General features: G+C 44.8%; 2 protein-coding genes across 4 annotated transcripts in view; one reads left to right on the top strand and one right to left on the bottom strand.

Moving 5' to 3' along the window:
- LOC124098827 (kinesin-like protein KIF19) overlaps positions 1 to 18960 on the top strand; it is a 74889-nt gene that overhangs the window by 35519 nt on the left and 20410 nt on the right. The window contains exons 8-9 of one of the 3 annotated variants that reach the window (XM_046453786.2): positions 1958 to 2080; positions 8198 to 15046. The gene's annotated coding sequence lies outside the window, so the exon portion shown is untranslated. Of the gene's footprint in view, positions 1 to 1957; positions 2081 to 4156; positions 7578 to 8197; positions 15047 to 18960 lie in introns of those variants that run through there. The other 2 variants (XM_058582470.1, XM_058582471.1) reach the window with 2 other exon arrangements.
- LOC124098829 (speedy protein E4-like) lies at positions 7531 to 12480 on the bottom strand (the record flags this gene model as incomplete). The annotated part of the gene is made up of 5 exons (XM_058582476.1): positions 7531 to 8518; positions 9875 to 10043; positions 10796 to 10881; positions 11461 to 11519; positions 12138 to 12480. Coding segments are annotated over 5 exons (717 nt in total), but the record flags the coding sequence as incomplete, so codon positions are not given.

Genomic DNA, 18960 nt, shown 5'->3' with positions numbered 1-18960 from the left:
TTTCCAAAACTGATTTGCATAAATTTCATCCAGTGTGTTCACCCAAGTGCTGTATAAATCCTTAGACTAGCACACTCCCAAGTAGCGATCCTATCGGGTCTCCTCTTGCCCTGTGGGAGTTCTGCTTCTGTTCACACTTGAATATATTCTGCTCTTGCACTCACTTATCCTCATCCGTGGTTTTCATTCTTCAAATTCATGACAAAGAATCCAGAAAGAAGAAATTTGCAGTGAGCTGTAGGGTCTGCTGCAATACTGGGCGCATAGCCCACCACTGAGAGCTGCCACTCTTAACACCACTCCGTGGGAGTTGAGAAGAAATGGGATTTTTTGGCTTCAGAGGTCTGTAACTGACACAGAACCCACTTGTCAGTAGAAGCAGAGAAACTCTAGCTTCATCACTGTTTCAGGTAGGGAAACTGAGGCCCAGAGACATGAAGTGACTTAGCTACCATGGCCCAGGTGGCAGGCCAAAGGGCCTGATTCAAACTTCATACCCCATAATGGAACCTCAAATCCTAGCATATTTGTGGAGTTCTACACAAATCCTCTAGAGGCAAATAGAGCATGGGATGTGTCCCCTCTGTGTCCTTCTGCAAAGCAAAGACTTTTCTGCCCTGCTTATATTGATGCTGACTGGGGAAGGGCGTGTGGTTTTCTAAGCTTTTCCTCCCCAGGGAGGATCTGCCACTCTGAGCCAGGGCAGCCTAATCAGCCAGTTAACAAGGTCAGGTGGCTCAAACTGTGTATCCTTGGGCACTTGTTCTCCCACATCTGACTAGACAGATGCCCAGCGTTTAGGCAAGAATCACAGTCAAATTCTTGTTGTTCTAAATACACTTTGCAGGGTCTGGGGCTCTAGCTCAGTGGCAGAGCACTTGCCTAGCATGCATGAGGCACTGGGTTCGATCCTCAGCATCACATAAAAATAAACAAGTAAAATAAAGGCATTCTGTCCATCTACAACTACAATAAATAAATACATACATACATACACTTCGCAGAATATATTGTGTTATTCATCAGCCAAAACCTTTAGGACACTTTGTGCAGCCCCATGCAGATTGAGATTAACGGGGCTGGGCTTTGCACTGCTCTGGTTTCCACATGTTGGAAGGGAAACCCAACCCTTGAACCACAGGAGCAAAGGCCTCTGTGTGAACCTCCACTTGCTTTGAATTTCCCCTCACCTGTGAGCCCCCAGTTCCACTCTGACAGTTTCCATCTCCATTAGGGAAGAGTCCACATGGCTGGGCCTCAGATGCTGAATGTTGGTAAAGTTTGGCATTTCGAGGCCGCTCCCCCACCCAGATTTTCTCTTTGAGAAACTGCCTTCTCTTCCCTGGTGTGTGACATCTAATCACTTCTCCATCAGCTACCTGAAGTCCCTGAAGTCCCCTTTGTGACCCAGAGCCTGGTAGGGGATTGGGGGTACCCAATGCTGAACACAAGAGAGTCTCTGCTGGCCTGCAGGGAACATCTCACCCACTGACTCATCACTGCCAGGAAACACCTTTCACTGGTCCCCTGCTCTAGACTCTCCCACTGCCTGTGTGCTCTGGTTGGAAGTCAACAGCACACAGTCGCCCCAGCCTAAGACACTGTGCTGGGGAGTTCTGCTGTGCCCCTTCCCTTCTAAAACTCGCCTCTCTAGTTCTCTCTAGTTCTCTGCACTGTGACCTCTAATTGCCTTAGATATTCTGTCCTTTCTGCTCAGGGACACTGCTGACCCCATGTCCCCTCCTTCTCTGTGGATTGAACACTCCCTATCTGGCCAGGGAGCTGGGCTGTCTCTGGGCTGGCCTCTCAGGAATCTAAATTCCTAAACATGAACTTTCCATATATATTTCCTGCCTTTTAAATTCATTTCAGCTGGGACAGCAAACTGGACCCTTAAATCCATGTTGGGCAGAAGCCACCAAAGTCCACCATTGACGCTCATTCTGTTTTTCCCAAGGATGTCACTGGATCTGTGGTCACAGAGGGGAAACACTCTTGGAGGTGCAGAGACCTTTACTCACCAGAGGACGGAGGATGTTGAGAAGAGAGGACAAGGTGTGGAGAACCTGCTGGGGAGGAGGTGAGTGGAGTTTGCTTAGAAGCTTCCTATTCACGGGGACCCCCAAGTTAGGACACTAATTGGAACCAGCCCCCAAAGAGACACATGACATGAGGTGTGGGAGGGGCCCTAGTGAAAGCATTTGTGTCCTCAGGACATTGATGTGCTCAGTGCTTCACCAACCAGGGAAGCTCACCTTGGTTTCAGTGGCCTGAGTTTTTACTGGAATTCATTAGGGAGGCATGATAGTTTCAGTTGTCTTGCAGTAGAACCCAATCTCTAGCCTTCCTCTGCTTCCTGGAGCACTGGCTGACATGTAGCCCAAAGTTTCACACCCTCCCCTCATCATGTGGTGACATTTCTAGTGTGGCTGGCTCTCCCCAATTGGAACTGGCTTGTTATCATAAATTCAGTGTTGGTCCCAGGGGCCCACTATAAATTATAGTCTCTCCCTGTTACCCATAAAACTTCAAATACTGGGTAATGCAGATAGCAAATCCATCCAAGCCAAGGAGTCACAGGAAGTGGAACAGTCAGAGGAAGACAGCTTACTGAAACTAGATATGTGCCTCCCAGTGGTTCAAGTGCCTAAAACTTGTTCCCCAATGTGGCAGTGTTGAGGTGGTGGAACCTTTTATATGTGGCACCAAATGGAAAGTAATTAGATCATGGGGACCCTTACCTCAGAAGGCATTAATGCTGGTCTCACACACTGAGTTATGAGAACAGGTTGTTATTTTGGAGGGTGTAGGGAGACTACCATCTGTATTTGGCCCCTTTTGCACTTGGCCTGCTCCCTTTTTACTTCTGCACCACACTCTGATGTCACCATGAAGCAGGAGGCTTCCAGTAATCCAGCACATGCTCCTGGACTCCCAGATCTATCAATTCAATAAATTTTATGGGGGCTGGGGGTATAGCTCAGTAGTACAAGACTTGCTAGCATGCATGTAGCCCTGGATTCAATCCCTGGCAGTTCAAAAGTAAGCAAATAAATGCCTATTCTAAAGAAAATATCAAGCCTCATACATTTCTTTATTGCAACAATAATGTACTAAGACACAGCTCCAGGAGATGGGCAGCAATCAGAAGCAGGATGAAGGTGATAGTTGAGCAGCATGGAGTGTAGGCTCTGCAGACACTGACATAGCTAGAAAATGAAGAGGAGAAATGGTCTGGTGAGGGCAGCTTGGAAACAGATCCTGTTTATGAGACACATAGGAACCACAGGTAGTGAAGTAGCTCTAGGTCCACTCAGGATGGCAGACGTGGGTAGAAGAGGACATATGAGCACCTTGAAGAAGAACTGAATGAAAACGGGTAACCCAAGAAACTGATGATGCATGTGGTGGATGTATTTACCAGTCCAGATCAGGCAAGAAAGCAGACGGCCAGGCTACAGAGGTCAGGGTGGGAGCATTTGGAAAGAAGGCTGTGGTATAAACCAAGGGGCAGAGAGAAGCCTGCAGTGAGTCCAGCTGAAGAGAGGGGAGGTCACTGGGAAGGGGGAAAGCTCAAACCACTCCCAGGATGAAGATACGGACCAGCTGAGAAAGTGAGAGGGCTGGAGGCCATGGAAAGCTGAGAAGGAAAATAAATCAAGGTGTGGGAGACCAACCTTACATGTGACTGAGTCACACTCCCCGGCTGGGTGCTGAGGCACTCAGTCACAGAAATGTGGCAGAGCTTTCCCCACCCTTCTTGGGTGCGAGGGTCGGCGTCTCGTGCATGGGTGTGTCTTGCTACAGCCCCATGGGTGAAGCTACACTCACCTGTTCCTTTATAATATAACCCCTTGCCCGGTTTAGGATAGAATCTTCCATGGAAGTGCCTTGTGTGTGTCCCCTTCTCTTACTGTGCCCTTGGGTGTGGCCTACCCAGGTGTCAGTCAACCTGCTGACAGTGGACATCATGAAGATAGACTCAGCCCCCTGAAACCTGACCCCTTGCCCCATTTGAATAGCTTCTCCTCAATAAAAGGGGGTCAGCACGTGCTCTTGTTCTCTCTCTTCCTGCGGACCCTTAAGGTCAGAGGAGCCTTCACAGCGACCCCAAACAAAAAGATATTTGTGTCTCTTGTGTGGTTATTTTGTGCAGCCCAGTCAGCCCAGTTTAACTGGAGTGACCCCTGAGTTTTATTCGTGAGAACAGAAACCCGGCATCAAGGGAGTTGCTTTGGAAACGCATTGTGATGACAGGAGGAATGTGACTCAGAGATGGATGATTGGGAGCAATTGAGACAAGAATATGGCAGACTCGGAGCGCCCAGGCTTCTGGAACTGAAGAACATACAGAGCTGCATGTGGAGGCTGAGCAGAGCTGGGGAGAGGACAGCTGTCGTTGCGGGTCACAGGAACAGCTGGCTTTCTTAGAGAAAGAGAAGTGTGGGGAGAATTCAAAACCGTGTTAAGAATGATTAAAACAGAAAAGTAGGAGGGCAAAGGAATCAAGGGTTTGAGGTTATAAAAACTTATACAAAGTGGATCAGATGAGAAAATTGAAAGAGCAAAGAATCAGGAAACCACAATTTTCTATGAGGAGAAAATGATGCCACAGGACATCAGAAGATACTTAGGATCCCAGACAGTTATGGAGGTGGGCTTTACTGAGGGAGGAGGTCTGAGATAGCTTAAGAGGAAGGAAGAAAACCAGTGGCAGCAGCTTTATGAAGACAAAATGTTTAGAGATCAGAAAGATGCAACAGGAATGACAGAAGAGTCCAGCAGGCCACCCAAGGACACTGTCACTTCAGCTAATCCCATACACTCAGGTTCTCTCCTATGATTGTTCAGATTCTCTGTTCTCCTGTATCTTTTTGCCTAAACTAATCATACGCCACACCAACTGAAAAGAAGGAAAAATAAAATCAGGGTGGTAGTACTAAAAGGGAGAAGGGGGAATGAATAAAAGACAGCTTACCTGTCACTGCTACCTGCCAAGCTCTATCTTAATGTTCCCAAATCAGGAAATATAATTTTCATTTTGTTTTGAAAATCAACTTGTTATCGTTAATATTTACAACCAAAGCATTCATTTATGTGAATGTTTTGATAATTGGGGGGAAATTTAATTGACCATTTAATTATTGCCAAAATAATGATAGAGATATTCCTATGACTTTTTCCAAAAGGAGCAACCCAGCCCCTACCGCTAGGAATCCACCGATCTGCCATAGATAAGAGCAGTCTTTCCCAAAGATGCATAAAATGGGAATTAAACAATGCTCTCCAGGCTTTGGAATTTCAGTCAAGATAAATGCTTGGTTGGAATATTTTGCTTTTTTACTTTAAAATACTTGCAGGTTTAAGGAAACTTGTGAGAATGGTACACACAATGTACCATTCATGCAATATCCCCCAATATGAACACATGATAAGACTATAGGATAGTATTTACATTAGGAAATTTCATCCATTCAATGAGTCTGTAGGTCTTTATCAATTGGGAAATAGAGTCCTAGTACTTGCCTTGGTACCTGCCGTGAGCCCTGGAACATGGATTTCCGGTGAGCTCTTCATGCTGACTTCTGGTGTGGCCAGGAAATTGGTCTTAGAGTGAGAATAGGAAGGCTGACTTAGGTGGGCCCAGAAAGACAGCCTTTTGGTGGGCCCAAAAGTTGGAGTCCGGTGCCTGCCTGCCCAGCATTACCCAAGACAGGCCTTTCATCAAGAGAGTTTCCTGGCAGTGGCTTCTGAAGGGCACCTCTCACACAGTGATCAGGAACACCAAACCAGTCTGGAGACCCTGACGCTGCCTGGTGCCACCCTCACACTGTGTAGTTCATGTCATGATTTCCCCGGTCTCTATCCACACCCCTTTCCTTGTCTTCTTTCCTGGACACTCAGCCCCACTCTATAGTAAGTACCCACAGGGCAGGACCTGAGTCTGATTTATTGCTCTGCTCATCCCACTCCTACCAAATGCTTAGTGAAATTTCTGTAAGAACTCAGGACACTGAAACCAAGGTGAGCTTCCGAGGTTGATCATATACATCCATGTCCTCTGAAGATGCTGCATCCTGAGGACACGATAACTTTCATTCAGACCCTCCTAGACCTCCAGCCATGTGCCTCTTATGTTAGCTGGTCCCAATTTGTGTCCTTTTTTACATGACAAATCAGTAATTATAGGATTGTGCTCTTCTAACCTCAGTGAGATACTACAGAGAATTATACAGTAGGACATTGGATGTATACGACCAAGCTGGGAAGCTCATCTCCAGCCATGTGCCTCTTTTAGCTGGTGCCAATTTGTGTCCTTTTTGACAAGATAAAACAGTAAATGTAGGATTTATGCTCTCCTAACCTCAGTGAGATGTTATAGAGAGTTATACAAAATAGGATCATGGGAATCCCCAATTATGCGCCATTGATTAGAAGTTCGAGTGGCCTGGGAATCCCAGAGCTTACAGCTGGTTTCTGAAGACAGGGCAGCATAGAGGGGGCCTCAACCTGTGTCAGTGAGCTCCATGCAATTGATAAGCATCAAAATTGCATTGCACAGCCTCTGTCTTTAATGACTTCTTCCTTCATGGAATTTTACCTCTTCAGTTGCTCCACTCATCCAATCACCATCCCTCTTTTAACACATTCAACCAACCTTAAGCTCATTCCATGTAGGTACTTCCCAGCCTCTTCACATCATCTCCACTTGCCTCTCTAACCCCACATCACATCTCATCTCTGCTCTGTTGCCACCCACCCCCTCTCTTTTTTTTAATGGTGCTGGGGATTGAACCCAGGGCCCTTGTGTATGCAAGGCAAGCGCTCTACCAACTGAGCTGTATCCCCAGCCCTGTTGCAACCTGTCTTTAGCTTTGTTTTTCTTCTTGCTGATACTTTGCTTCACCTGCTTCTTTCTAAAGCTGCTCCTGTATTCTCTCAAGCTCTCATCTCCCAAGATGCTTGTCTGCAGTCATTCGGTGCCCACACTGTTAGCCCTTTCTTCTCTGTGCCTATCTATTTACCAGCTCCAGCTCTTCCTATCATCTCATTCTTCTCACAACTTGCCCTAGTACCTTCATTTCCCTTCACCAGTTTCTATTTCAACAAGATCCTTTGGGTTTCCTTCTGTTATGTAAAACTAGAAACAGGTTCTGGAAAAGACTCAAACTGTGACTCCATTAGCAAAGTCTACCATTCCCTGTGTGTCCCCCTCCTTGGACCATTACCATGAAGGCATCTCCTGTTGAGATGCCTCTCTTTGATTTTGCATTTAAGATTGTTATACAGCTCTCCCAGAATTTTCTTTCACTCTTCTGTGTTGTCTCTCTCAATGTCCTTCCTGTGTTTCCTGCTTCCAGTCTCTAGTTAGAAAGTTCTGCAACCTTCTCTCTTGTTTACCAAGATGAAAAATAATTGAGGTGTTTTCCTCCACAGGTAAGAAATTTGGTCAATTAACAACAACCCTGTTAACCACAGTATCATTTGACAAAAACCAAACAATGCAGAATGACATGATCATATGCATCATTAATGTAAGAAGATTTTCAACTTTATTCAGTTTCCACACAATGCACTGTGCTATGCTCTTCCAAAGCACATAGTACAAAACAAAAGCACATAGCACATGTGGTCTTTACAATACATACTTTAAAATGACAGAAAAACATGTCAAGGCAAGTTAAATAACAGCAGCTCAATATTCACAATACTGAGGATGGAACATCAAATAAAAACTTTATATTTATAAGACTATGGAGAAATAACCACTGAGATATAAAATTAGTAGATAAAATAGTAAAAGATTAAAAATTCCAAAGAAATGGTTATGTACATAAACCTATTATAACACTCATCATAAAACTAATAAGGAAAAACAATTTTCCAAACAATATCTATCTTAAGACTCTTGAAAATAAACATAGTTCAAAATAAATAACATCTATTATATTTACTAAAACTGTGACAATCATATAAATAAATCATCTCCATGCTTGGTATCCTTAAGGGATATGTGACCCAAGATGAATTAAAAGGAGAGGTAAAAAGAGAATTTACAGGGGGAGAGAGATATTCATGGCTAAAGGATATTCACTTTAGACCAAGATCAACCATTCATCAAAGCTGACATGTGGGCCCAATTGCTGTGGGTTAAGGATTTCTAGCACATCCTGAGTGATAAACTGTTCTCTCTCAGGTCTAGCTGAGCAACCTCAGAGCCCCCAGCACACCTCTAGGGGGTCATCTGTGTGGTTGGAGTTTGAGACCATGAAGCTGACTTGGAGATTCAGGCTGTTTCACCATCTGCAGAGGGTGGCTGTGGGTGGAGGTGGACAGGACTGGATCAAGAAGGTAGGTCCTCGAGCATCCTGAATAGAAAATCACTGACTCTGTCTGTCATCAAGCCAGGGATACAGAGTTTTGTCCCTCCCCTCAGGTCTCCATAGTACCAGGACTTCTAGGCAATGAGGGTGCGATCTCGGCCCCACACCCAGAGCTCCGGATCATAAGCTTGAATCTGGAAAGGAAAAGAGCCCCCACCAAAGCTGATGACTTTACAGGATATTGAGGGTTTGAAGTTATGGTTAATTTGTTTTCCCATTCCTTAAAATTACTTCACCTTGATTTGGACTTTCTAGTCACCGTGATTCAACAGTGTACAAATATCTAAAACTACAATGTTGAGAGGCTTGATTCTATTAACTAAGTTCTGTCAGCTACAAAGGAGGTGACATAGCAAGGTGTAATTATTAGATTTATTTAGCCTGGTGACAAATGAAGTAGCTATGTATGGATATCACAACGTTATTTCAGCTATTACTCACATGGACGACACTTATCAGGAGCATATTATATATAATATAAGGCATGGAACATCATATTTTCAGCTTTGTTTCAAATAAAAATTGAATAAATTTTCCTATTTTATACTAGATAAGTAAATTATGGTAGCTGTGTAGAAAATTTTGTAAATGCTTTGGCAGATACAATCCTTTGGGTGTCCCATCTAATAAAAATTTTAAAGTTGTATTTATTAAGAGACAAGCTTTATCATTGTCTCTGATTTGAGTAGTATAATGGTTTAATGTTAGTGATGTTTCTGCTTGGGTCCATCAAAACAACTTAGTTACATGTGTAGATGCATCTTTAATCATTGAAACCCTATTAAAGTTTCTGCATAATTATAAGCCTGGCATATACATAGTTTTGGATGATTTTTGTTTAAAACAAAAGAGTACATCCCAGAGTTTGAGACAAATAATTAAACTAATTCTAGTTAGCTCCAAAGTATTAATTAATTGTCCAAAGATTCGACAAATGAAAAAATATTTCACCATAAAATATTACACTTTGTGAATAATTTTAGTCTATAGTATAAAGATTCGTTTCATCTCATTTATTCACTTCCTTTAAAATAAATCATAGTTTACAATTGTTAGATGTATCTATACATAAATATATATTAAAGACCAAAGATATATGTCTAAAAATCTCTTAAATCTGCTGAAAATTATACTAAAAAAATCACTTAAATCTGCTTATAACTATACTTCCCTTATTGCATAGAAATTGGACTTGGCTTTACATTTTTAATGTACTTTACTTTTTCTTCAGATATGAAATTCATTTTCTTGAATTGGGACTTTCTTTTATTGAATCACTTATGTATATCTGGTAAATTTTCACCAAGTTTTTGTTAGATGTTATACAGTAAATTGAGATACACGTTTGGCTCACTAACCAAAAAAACAAACCTGAAGACTGGCTGGGAAGTCCTTCCCTCCGTGCACAACCTCCACAGCTTTCTCCTCCCCAGATCCCACCTGCAACCACCCATCCCTCTCCCCCCACAAGCACACACAGCACCACCCACCTCCTCACACTCCTCCTTGGAAACCCGAGTGTTCCAGCCCATGGAGCAGATGAACTGAAAGCGCAGTTTGTGGAACAGGGGACGCTGGGCGTAGCTCTTCCCATAGAGGAAATGAAAGATGTCTTGTTTAGGAGCCTGGTTGTCCTCCTCCATGTCATTGGCCAGGTAGCTGGGGAAAGAAACCAGGTTGCTCTTTAGAGGCACAACCAAGAAGGACCTCCCCTTGGAGTCAGCTTCCCAAAACGGACTCCCAGAGGACCATCTTCAGACAGGACTGCACCAGCCCTATTAAGTGTTACAGAGGACCATGCCTTGGTCCAGAGGACTCTGCCAGACACACATCTTCTGAAGGATTCCAGCCTTTTTCTAGAAAGCATTGAGCAACACAGTTGTGGGGGAGTCCTAAGGGATGGTTGGACCAATCTTGGAAGAATTTTTAGGGGGTGTGTAGAAAGAGCCACAAATGTGAGAAGACTCCTGTATGAAGAACCAGAGGGGACCACCCTACACTGGATCTGTGCCAGGCTGGGAATTGGGCATCTGTCTTGGAAATCCAGAGGCAGAAAACAGAGCAATGTTGGTATAGATACAGGAAGGAAGACTAGTCAGATGTGGCTGCACCTCCAGTCTCTCTACCAGGGACAGGAGGTGCCCATGCTTTTCTCCACTCCTCTCAGGTGGGCTTTAGGTTTCTTTGGTTTTCTTGACTCTTTAACAACTGGCCTTTAGGGAGCTTGTGTGTTGCTTTGACTAGGGAAGTGTGGAAAAGAAAAACAAACTATACTACAGTGCTGTGATCTCGTGTACACGGAGCAAACAGGACAAAGAGGCTAAAAGTAAAAGAAAGGTTAGTGCCCCTCTGCTCCCCTCCTACCCTCCCAGGTAGTGAGTCCTGATTGATGAAGGAGACCCAATACTCACAGGGCCAGAAAGAAGTGGATTCGTTGGTACTGCCAGGAGAAGAGGCCAGCCCGGCTAAAATAAGCTATGACCATAGACAGGAGGTACTGATGGAGAGAGAAGAAAAACACAGAGAGAGGTCACATCCTGGAAGAGGAGGAAAGGGGGGAATGGGAGTCTGGGGTGAAGAGTGCCCCTGAGAGAAGTTCGCCAAGTAAGGAGACCTGCTGGTTTGGGGAAGGACCTGTGACAGTCGGAGCAGTTGGGGGAAGAGGAGGCTTAGTGTGTACTGTAGGATCAGCTCTGAGGGGACCTTTTGAGGGAAGGCATGTAGGTCAGCTGGGTGAGGAGGGTCTTGGGTAAGCTGGAGAACAGGGGTCTCAGGGAGCTCAAACAGAAGAGGAGCCCAGAACCTCAGGTGGCAACAAGCAAAAGGGGGTAGCCATAAAGACTGTGGACTTGGGCTTGAAGCCCAAAGCACCCCAAGAAGAAGCAAGGTCCACCTGTCCTCTCTGCAAGAAACTGCTAGGTCCTGAAGGGAGATGTGACAAGCCACAAAGGAGCCAGGACTTGGCACATTTTGTTGGCTCTACGTGGAGCCAGAGGGAAGGACCATGGGGCTAGAAATCCCTCCTCATCCAGGCTGTGCTAGAGCAGGATCACTGCCCAGTGGAAAACAACCTCACCTTGTCAGACACCCTCAGGTTCTTGTCCCAGGCCAGGAATCTTTTGACAACAGGATCCTCTGTGAACAGAACACTGGTGTTAGTTAGGAACCAGAAGGGGCTTCAATGGGAGATAGAGAGCATAGAGGAGAACAGGACCTCCATTTGAGAAGGTGTGGGATTGTTGCCCACTAGAGGTGGATAGGAAGAGAACGGGAACATTCCTGGGAAAATTGCTTGGACCTGAGAGTCCCCCAGGGAAACAACTGAGTGAGGGTTTGTGTAACAGAAAGGTATCTGTATGAGTAAGAGCTTCTAGTAAACTGTGGGGGCCCATCATCCCCCCAAAATGCACCACCTTAGAACCAGAGTTATTAGGTTATTTCTCATTTGATAGTTACAACAGCGTGAACATGGTCTCGTTAACCACCTCTCAGGGAGGATGAAATGTATTACAGCCACAATGTCTGCAATCAGTGAGGACAATTGGAACCAAGCTCTGTGATCCCGAGCAGGGACATTTTTCAGGAGTAACGTCATCATCCATCATCTAAGAGTTTCACAGGGTACATGGGTCCTGAGTCCTCCAAGAATGGGGATCTCAGGGATAGCAGGGCTCTTTGGAAAAGTGCAGTGGCTGGAAGTTCCTTGTTTGTGTCAAGAAAGGATTGGAGGGCGCTACCCGGGTGTCTCCCTACCTAGAAGCCTCTTGAAAACCTCATGGTGTTCTGGTTGCACCGAGTCCATGCGACGTTTTTTGAGTTTCATTTTGAGGCCACACAGTGACTCCACATCCCAGGGGTGATTTAGCTCACTTTCCAGATCTTCCAGCTCATCCTCAGATTCAGTGGAGGACTCCCTCTTTCTCTTTAGACCAGTGGTCTCAGGCAGGAGGCCAGATTCTACCCAGGGTGCAGAATCAAAAATCCCTGGGGAATCATCCTCCGAGTCTTCCTCAGATTCTGAGGTCCACTCTCTCTTCCTTGAGGACCGACATGGGAGGCAGGGTTTTACCCACAGAGCTGAGTAAAGGAAGCAGAGTCAAGCTCCTGAATTTGGAATTCAGCCTTTCATCATCTGATCCCAGTTCACCTCCCACACCCAAGACCTTCAACTGTTACCTTCTTCTGAGCTATTGTTCAATCTCTCCCCTTTGCTGATAAACATGTGCCCCTGATTCTCCTTACCAGTGTCCCATCTCCCTGTTCCTCAAAACTCTTCCTCATTATGGACACTTTCTTCTTTGGGGGAAGTGACCCTTTTTACATCTGCTCTACCTACTTCCTATGCTTAGATTTCATCTTCTAACCCAACTCCTTTCTCTACAGATTTTCCATCCATGTGGACTTCCTTGTCCCATGGCAAGGAACTTCAAACTTCAAAAGTGAGCTCCCTAGTCTACATTTCCTGGCTTCTCTACCCCTTCCTTCCTCCTTACCAGTCATCATGTCAAATCAGTTCTCACTCTAGCTCCCTCACCTGATGGACCTGCCACCTCATCATCTACCACCACTTCCAGGTGGGTTTCTGAGGTGCTTGGCTGGGAAGGCGATTGCCCAGACTGGGAGATTTGTTGATCCTCCATAAGTTCTCCAATACTCTGTCTTCCTTCTACAAAACCTAGATTCTTACTAAGGCAAAACCTTCTTCCAGAATTTGGTTGAATAGGAGTCTGTCTGCTCTTCTCCAAACGGGAGAAACCAGGTGAAGAACAGTGCTGAGGATAAACTGTTGCCCACTGCACTGCCAGTGGTCCACACAGTCTGTCCCTTCCAATCAGGAAGGTTGGAATCCTCTGATGTCATCACTCATTCCAACCTGGCAACTACTTTGAAGGAAAACACCTGTAACTGTCAGACTGGTGTGTGCACTTGTCCTAGAGTTCTAGAGGAGATGGTCTCTGCTGCTACTGATCCAAACTCTGTCCACCTTGCCAAACTACCCTATGGGTCTCTGACCCCTTTTTCACTTCTCTCTGTTAGACATCCAACCTCTGGGCATTTCCATTTCAGAGCTCAGTGCAGTGGGAGATTAAGGAGTTTGGCAAGCAAGAAGGGGGAGGGCAGAAATGACATGACCTCCCAAGAAGGAGCTCAGTATATACAAAGAACCCACGTACACTGAATTATCACTTGAAAAAGTTAAATGGAAACACTCAGTTTAGCAAATCTGATTGGTTACATGCCACTGGCCACCGTTTTCTGAAAGCTTCCCTGGGAATACACACTCTGCATTTAGGTATGCTTGACTCACACACACATGGACTGGGAGTGTAGATCAGTGGTAGAGCACTTGCTTAGCGTGGGACAAGGCCCTGGGTTCCATCCCCAGCACTACAAAAAAAAAAGAAAGAAACACACACACACACACACACACACACACATACGAACATCTCAATGAAAACCATTAATTACCTGATAATCTTTCTTCAAGAAGCGAAAGTAGGGGCAGGGTAAGGGACAGGAGCTTTCCGGGCTTTGCTAAGGGGCCACAATCCTCCTGCCAGGGCAAGCTGCAGTGGCGCCACATACTTACAAGCCCAGCCCACGCCCTGCCCAGAGCTTCAGAAGGGCTCCTAAGCCTATATTCCTCCATTGGCCTTCGATACTGGTGCATTTCCTAAAGCACAGAACCTTCATTCTTTTTTCTTTTCTTTTTTTTTATCACTCAAATGGAGAAAAGGCAAAACAGTTACAGAGGCTGGTAGAAATATACAGTCTGTGGCTATTTTAATTAAAATTAAAGTAGCCAACTGTGAGGATGGCCTTAGGCCTGAGCTTAAGCACCTCCATTTTAAAAACTCGAGTTTGAAACCTGCAGTCTCACCATGCACGCCTAATGGAGCCCTTCAGTGTGGCCCTCAGACACAAACAAGTCACTTCCCCTCACCCTGATAAACTCAAGAGTGAACCCTGGCAGGCTATCCTTGCCCGATAATAGGGAAAGGTGAAAAGATCAGGGTGGGGACCACCAGGTGAGATGTTTTAACCCCAGAGTAAAATGATGTTACTGAGAAATCCAGTGATAGCTGATAAGGATCGAAAGGGGGATCAAAAGCCCCAAAATTTAGTATAAATAATAGAGCAAAGGAACATTCAGCCAGCCGATACTGATGCACACAAGATGGAGAGCCTGATGATGACCTGGACTGACATCCCATCACTTGTCATCGGTTGCTGATCCTCTGTATCTTCCTCACCGCTCTCAAACTCTACAGCCACATCTTGACCCTGGTAAGAGCCACAACTTCTCCCTAGGACCGCCTCCTCAGCCGGCTGTCAGCTTCCCCCAGGAAAAGCCTGCCTTGGTTCCTGACCTGATCACCAAGGTCTAAGTGTGTGTGCATCTGCTGGACTTAAAGCCTAAGGCTTGAGACTTTTGATCTGACACTTGAACTTAGCATGCAGAGGAAATGCCTGTCATTAGCCTGTCATGATTAAGTGTGTTACAGTGCTTAGAATTAATTAATCCACAGAATTGTTTGCTGTGAATTGGTTATGTCTATTGCAGTGCCGAGAATTAAGGATTATCATTTTCTTGATTAAGAACCTATAGAGTGAAATTGTATTGAGTGATTTGAGTGAATAAAGCATTGAAAAGGGCAGAAGCAAGTGGACATTCTTTATTTCTCCCCCTCAACTGCATAAGTCACACCTTTTGCCCATCTCAACACCAACTTCAAAGTTTTTTGTTTTTGTTAGTGTTGGGGATCAAATCCAGGGCCTTGCACAAGGCTACTTCAATTTTATGTGGAAAATTTACTTATGTAGATGTCACATCCTCCATAGGTGCTAGACAAATTACACAGTATACTCATCCTTCTTTCTTTTTAAAAAAATTTTTAGTAGTATATGGACTCAATGCCTTTATGTATTTTTATGTGGTGCTAGGATCACACCCAGTGCCTCACACTTGTGAAGCAAGTGCTCTCACACTGAGCTATAACTCCAGCCTTCATCCTTCTTTCTCACAGCAAAAACGATACTATTCATTGGAGACTTTATTTATGCCTCACCACACTCAAGTCTACTTATGGGACTGAGGCAGTTGTACTTTGCTTGTTCACTGGTACCTTTGCTTATATTCCATTTGTAAGTGACAATTCATAGGATGTTACCCTTTAAAAATTACCTTTTCCAAGTAGCTTTTCTGGATAAGACCATAACTTTGCTATCACATGATTCAATCATGTACTTTTTAAAGTCTGAATTAGCTATTTATTTTCTAATGTTTCACTTAGGTATGCCACTGCTCCACATAGGACTTCAGTTCCATTTTGACAGCAACTTAATAACAGAATCTTCAGAGAAATAAGTCCTACCTCAAGCTAATAAGGGATATATTAAGAGGAAGGAAAGGTAGGTTTTTTGATATTTGTGTTCTCTTTATATTGTTGAATTACAGATGTGTTGAACTGGGTTCTTATAAAAAGAAATCTAAAGATTAAAGAAATGTTTACTGGAAAAAAAAAAAGGAAAGAAATGAAAGTAACTGAAACAGGGCTTCATAAGGGGAGTCCCACAGGCAAGGCCTTTGTTTCCAACACAGGACGACTTGGCTAGTCCTGCACTCCAGCTCAGGCACCCTCCTTTAATTAGATGTCATCCTGGTTCACCATGAAATGGTTTTGACTTCTTAGACAATTTTATTTTTATGTGGGAATAATGACTACAGGTGGCTTGACATTCTGAGGTTCCAGTTCTTGTTCTGTGCATGTTGCTCTGTGGTAAGTGACCCCAGCTTGTCTGATTTACATGTGCAAAGACAGGTGTGAGCCCCACTAAGCCCACCCACTCCCCAGTCTGGGCAGCAAAGGGTCTGCTGGACCTACTGCCGCTGGATTCCCACCTTTCCTTCACACTCAGAAGGAAGAGGAGACAGACCACAGCCACTAAACCAAGATTAGGATGCTGGGAAGACAGACTGCTACACAAAGCAAGAACACAAAGCAAGAGATGAAAATAAAATGAGGTTAAACTATGTAATTATACTGTCAATTTAGAAAGATGTTATGACCCACACTAAATGCACATACAACGCATCCGGCTCCCTTCCTCCAACATTTTAATGCAGGAAGCAAAAATACTACATTCTCCTTGTGGTAAGCACTGTTAGTGTTCAACACTTTTATATTGATGGTGCATCACATAAAAACTAAGTCATAAACATTTAAATTGTTTTTTATTTAGTTGTAGATGGACACAATACCCCTATTTATTTGTTTCTATGTGGTGCTGAGGATTGAACCCAGTGCCCCACACATGCTAGGCACTCATCCTACCACTAAGCCCCAGCCCCAGCCCCAAAGTCGAGTACTTTTACATAAATCAAAACAATATTACAAATCAATACAATGGCAAAATCAGGAATCCAGAATTATATTTTTTCCACAAAATACATAAAGTTTTACAGATTGTTGAGTGAAATGTTTGCAGCCCTATAGAGCTTTTGCTGCCCAATGAAAAACAAACCACAACATGGGATGTTCAAAAGGTTAATTTGTAGGACAAACAATTCATTCTGTATTTAATAAAATATTTATTTAGGATGGTAACACCAGATAAGTCATGTAAGAGCTCAGTAAAAACAAAAAAACAAAAACAAAAACCACAATATAAGGAATGGAGCTTAGGCGAGGGCGGCAGCGCCACAGCAGGCATGACTCTGGAGGCTGAGTCAGAGCAGGAGGATCTGGGACCTGTAGGGAGGCGCGGCCTGGGCCCTTGGAGCACACCTGTTTGGCGAGGGCAGGTTGGAGGCCTGGGAGCAGCAGGGGCCTCTGTTAGTCGTCCACGCCTCGGCCCCCTCGGGAGCAATAACGGCCCCAGGAACCGCTAGTTCTTCTCTGGACCCGTAATGGCCCTCGGAATCATCTGCACCCAGATCTGTCCCGAGCAGCGGCGGGAACCTTCGCCCCTGTCATCCCCTACCCCTCAGGAGCTGAAGGGCCACAGCTGCGCAATCCCAGCGGGGCAGGTAGTGGGTGCAGGAACCGCGTGGCGGGACGTTATGGCATGAAGCAGGACAGGGTTTACTGGCTTCAGGATGGTCGGGTTGCTGGCAGGACGAGGTGCTCCGTGGGTACATCTGTAAGGCCACCGTGAGCTGGGGAAGAGGGGACACTGTCCTCCTGTCCTCTGTGAGACTTCTGCCTCTCTCCTCCGTTCTTGCTCCTTCTCCCTTCTTCCTTGGGAGCTCGAGTGTCTCCCAGTGTGTGACAGCCTCCATCTGCACCTCAGTTCTTTGACTGACTCCCGCTGAGGCCTGTCCTTGCAGAGTCATGCAGCTTAGTGAAGGAAAAGTCTCTTTCTGCCTCCTTTGATGGAGGGAGCTGTTGGGTCTGAGATGGGAGTAGTTCACCGAGGTCTCCCGTTAGTTTGTGGGCACTTTCGGGCCAGTATGCCTTCCCCTGTATTTCATTTAAGTCACAGTAAGTTTCTTAATAAAATATCCCTTTCTGGCTGGGATTGTGGCTCAGTGGCAGAGCTGCTTGCCTCGGAAGTATGAGGCACTGGGTTCGATCCTCAGCACCACATAAAAATAAATAAACAAAATAAAGGCATTTTGTCTATGTACAACTAAAAGAAATATTTTTAAAAATACCCCTTTCACCAGAGCCAAAGTTTCTACAATTAGAAAACAGATGAGTGCTGTAGAGCAGAATTCCTTTTTCAGCTGACATTTAAATGATGGCAGATATTTTCATGTGAATTGGAAGTTCATTCACCATGAGACTCACACCCACTTGTTCACCCATACAAACATGTGGGTGGGAAGGCCTAATGGGACAGCCTCCCAGGAGATGTCCTGGGAGGTTTTTGGGTAGGTTTTTATGCAGGAGATCCCTGCCACGGCAGGCCAGATGACTCATAACCACACTGCTTGCATTTTCAATCCCCAGGTCTGCACCTGCTTCCACATCTTCCATGTTTTCCAAGAGCAGCAGAAAATGAATAAATCCCTGGTGAGTTTTTCTATTCATGTGTTTATTCTCTACTTTTGCTTACAGTACTCCTTAGGAGGCAAATAAATAGTCTAAATATGTTCAAAACAGTGTAGTGATCAACAACCAATGACTTTGTCCTGTTCATGTGTGTAGAACAGCATGATCCTTAAAGCATCCCTAAAACCAGAGTACATGTGTGTCTCCTATTTTTTGGCATTCATAGCAAGTAATTATTAATATTATACATTCATTGACTTACATTGACCATAAGTGGGAAGGTTTCTTTCTTTTGGATTTTAAATATTTCTTTGATGTGATTAGGAATAGCCTTCCTAATCACATCAATAACCACCAGCAAGCCACTGCCACTGGTACCTTACTTGTCTCTCCTCTGGCTAGACAGCATAATGCCCAGGAAGGACTCAGCACACATGATCTTTGTGGTGACTAAAACATTGGTTTTGTTGCTCTGTGCAAGGATAAGGCCTGGATCGGCTAGAGGAATGGCCTCTCCCTTAAGTGAGTCTAAGCAGTTCTTTCTGCAGGTTGGTCTGGGTTGCACAGCAGACAATGCA

The sequence above is a fragment of the Marmota monax genome, unplaced genomic scaffold (genome assembly GCF_021218885.2).
Source record: "Marmota monax isolate L192 unplaced genomic scaffold, Marmota_monax_Labrador192_F-V1.1 WCK01_AAM20220418_F8-fsc00338, whole genome shotgun sequence".
NCBI classification, from domain to species: domain Eukaryota; kingdom Metazoa; phylum Chordata; class Mammalia; order Rodentia; family Sciuridae; genus Marmota; species Marmota monax.
Note: the sequence above shows the minus strand (reverse complement) of the source record. Positions and strands in the feature narration are given on the sequence as shown.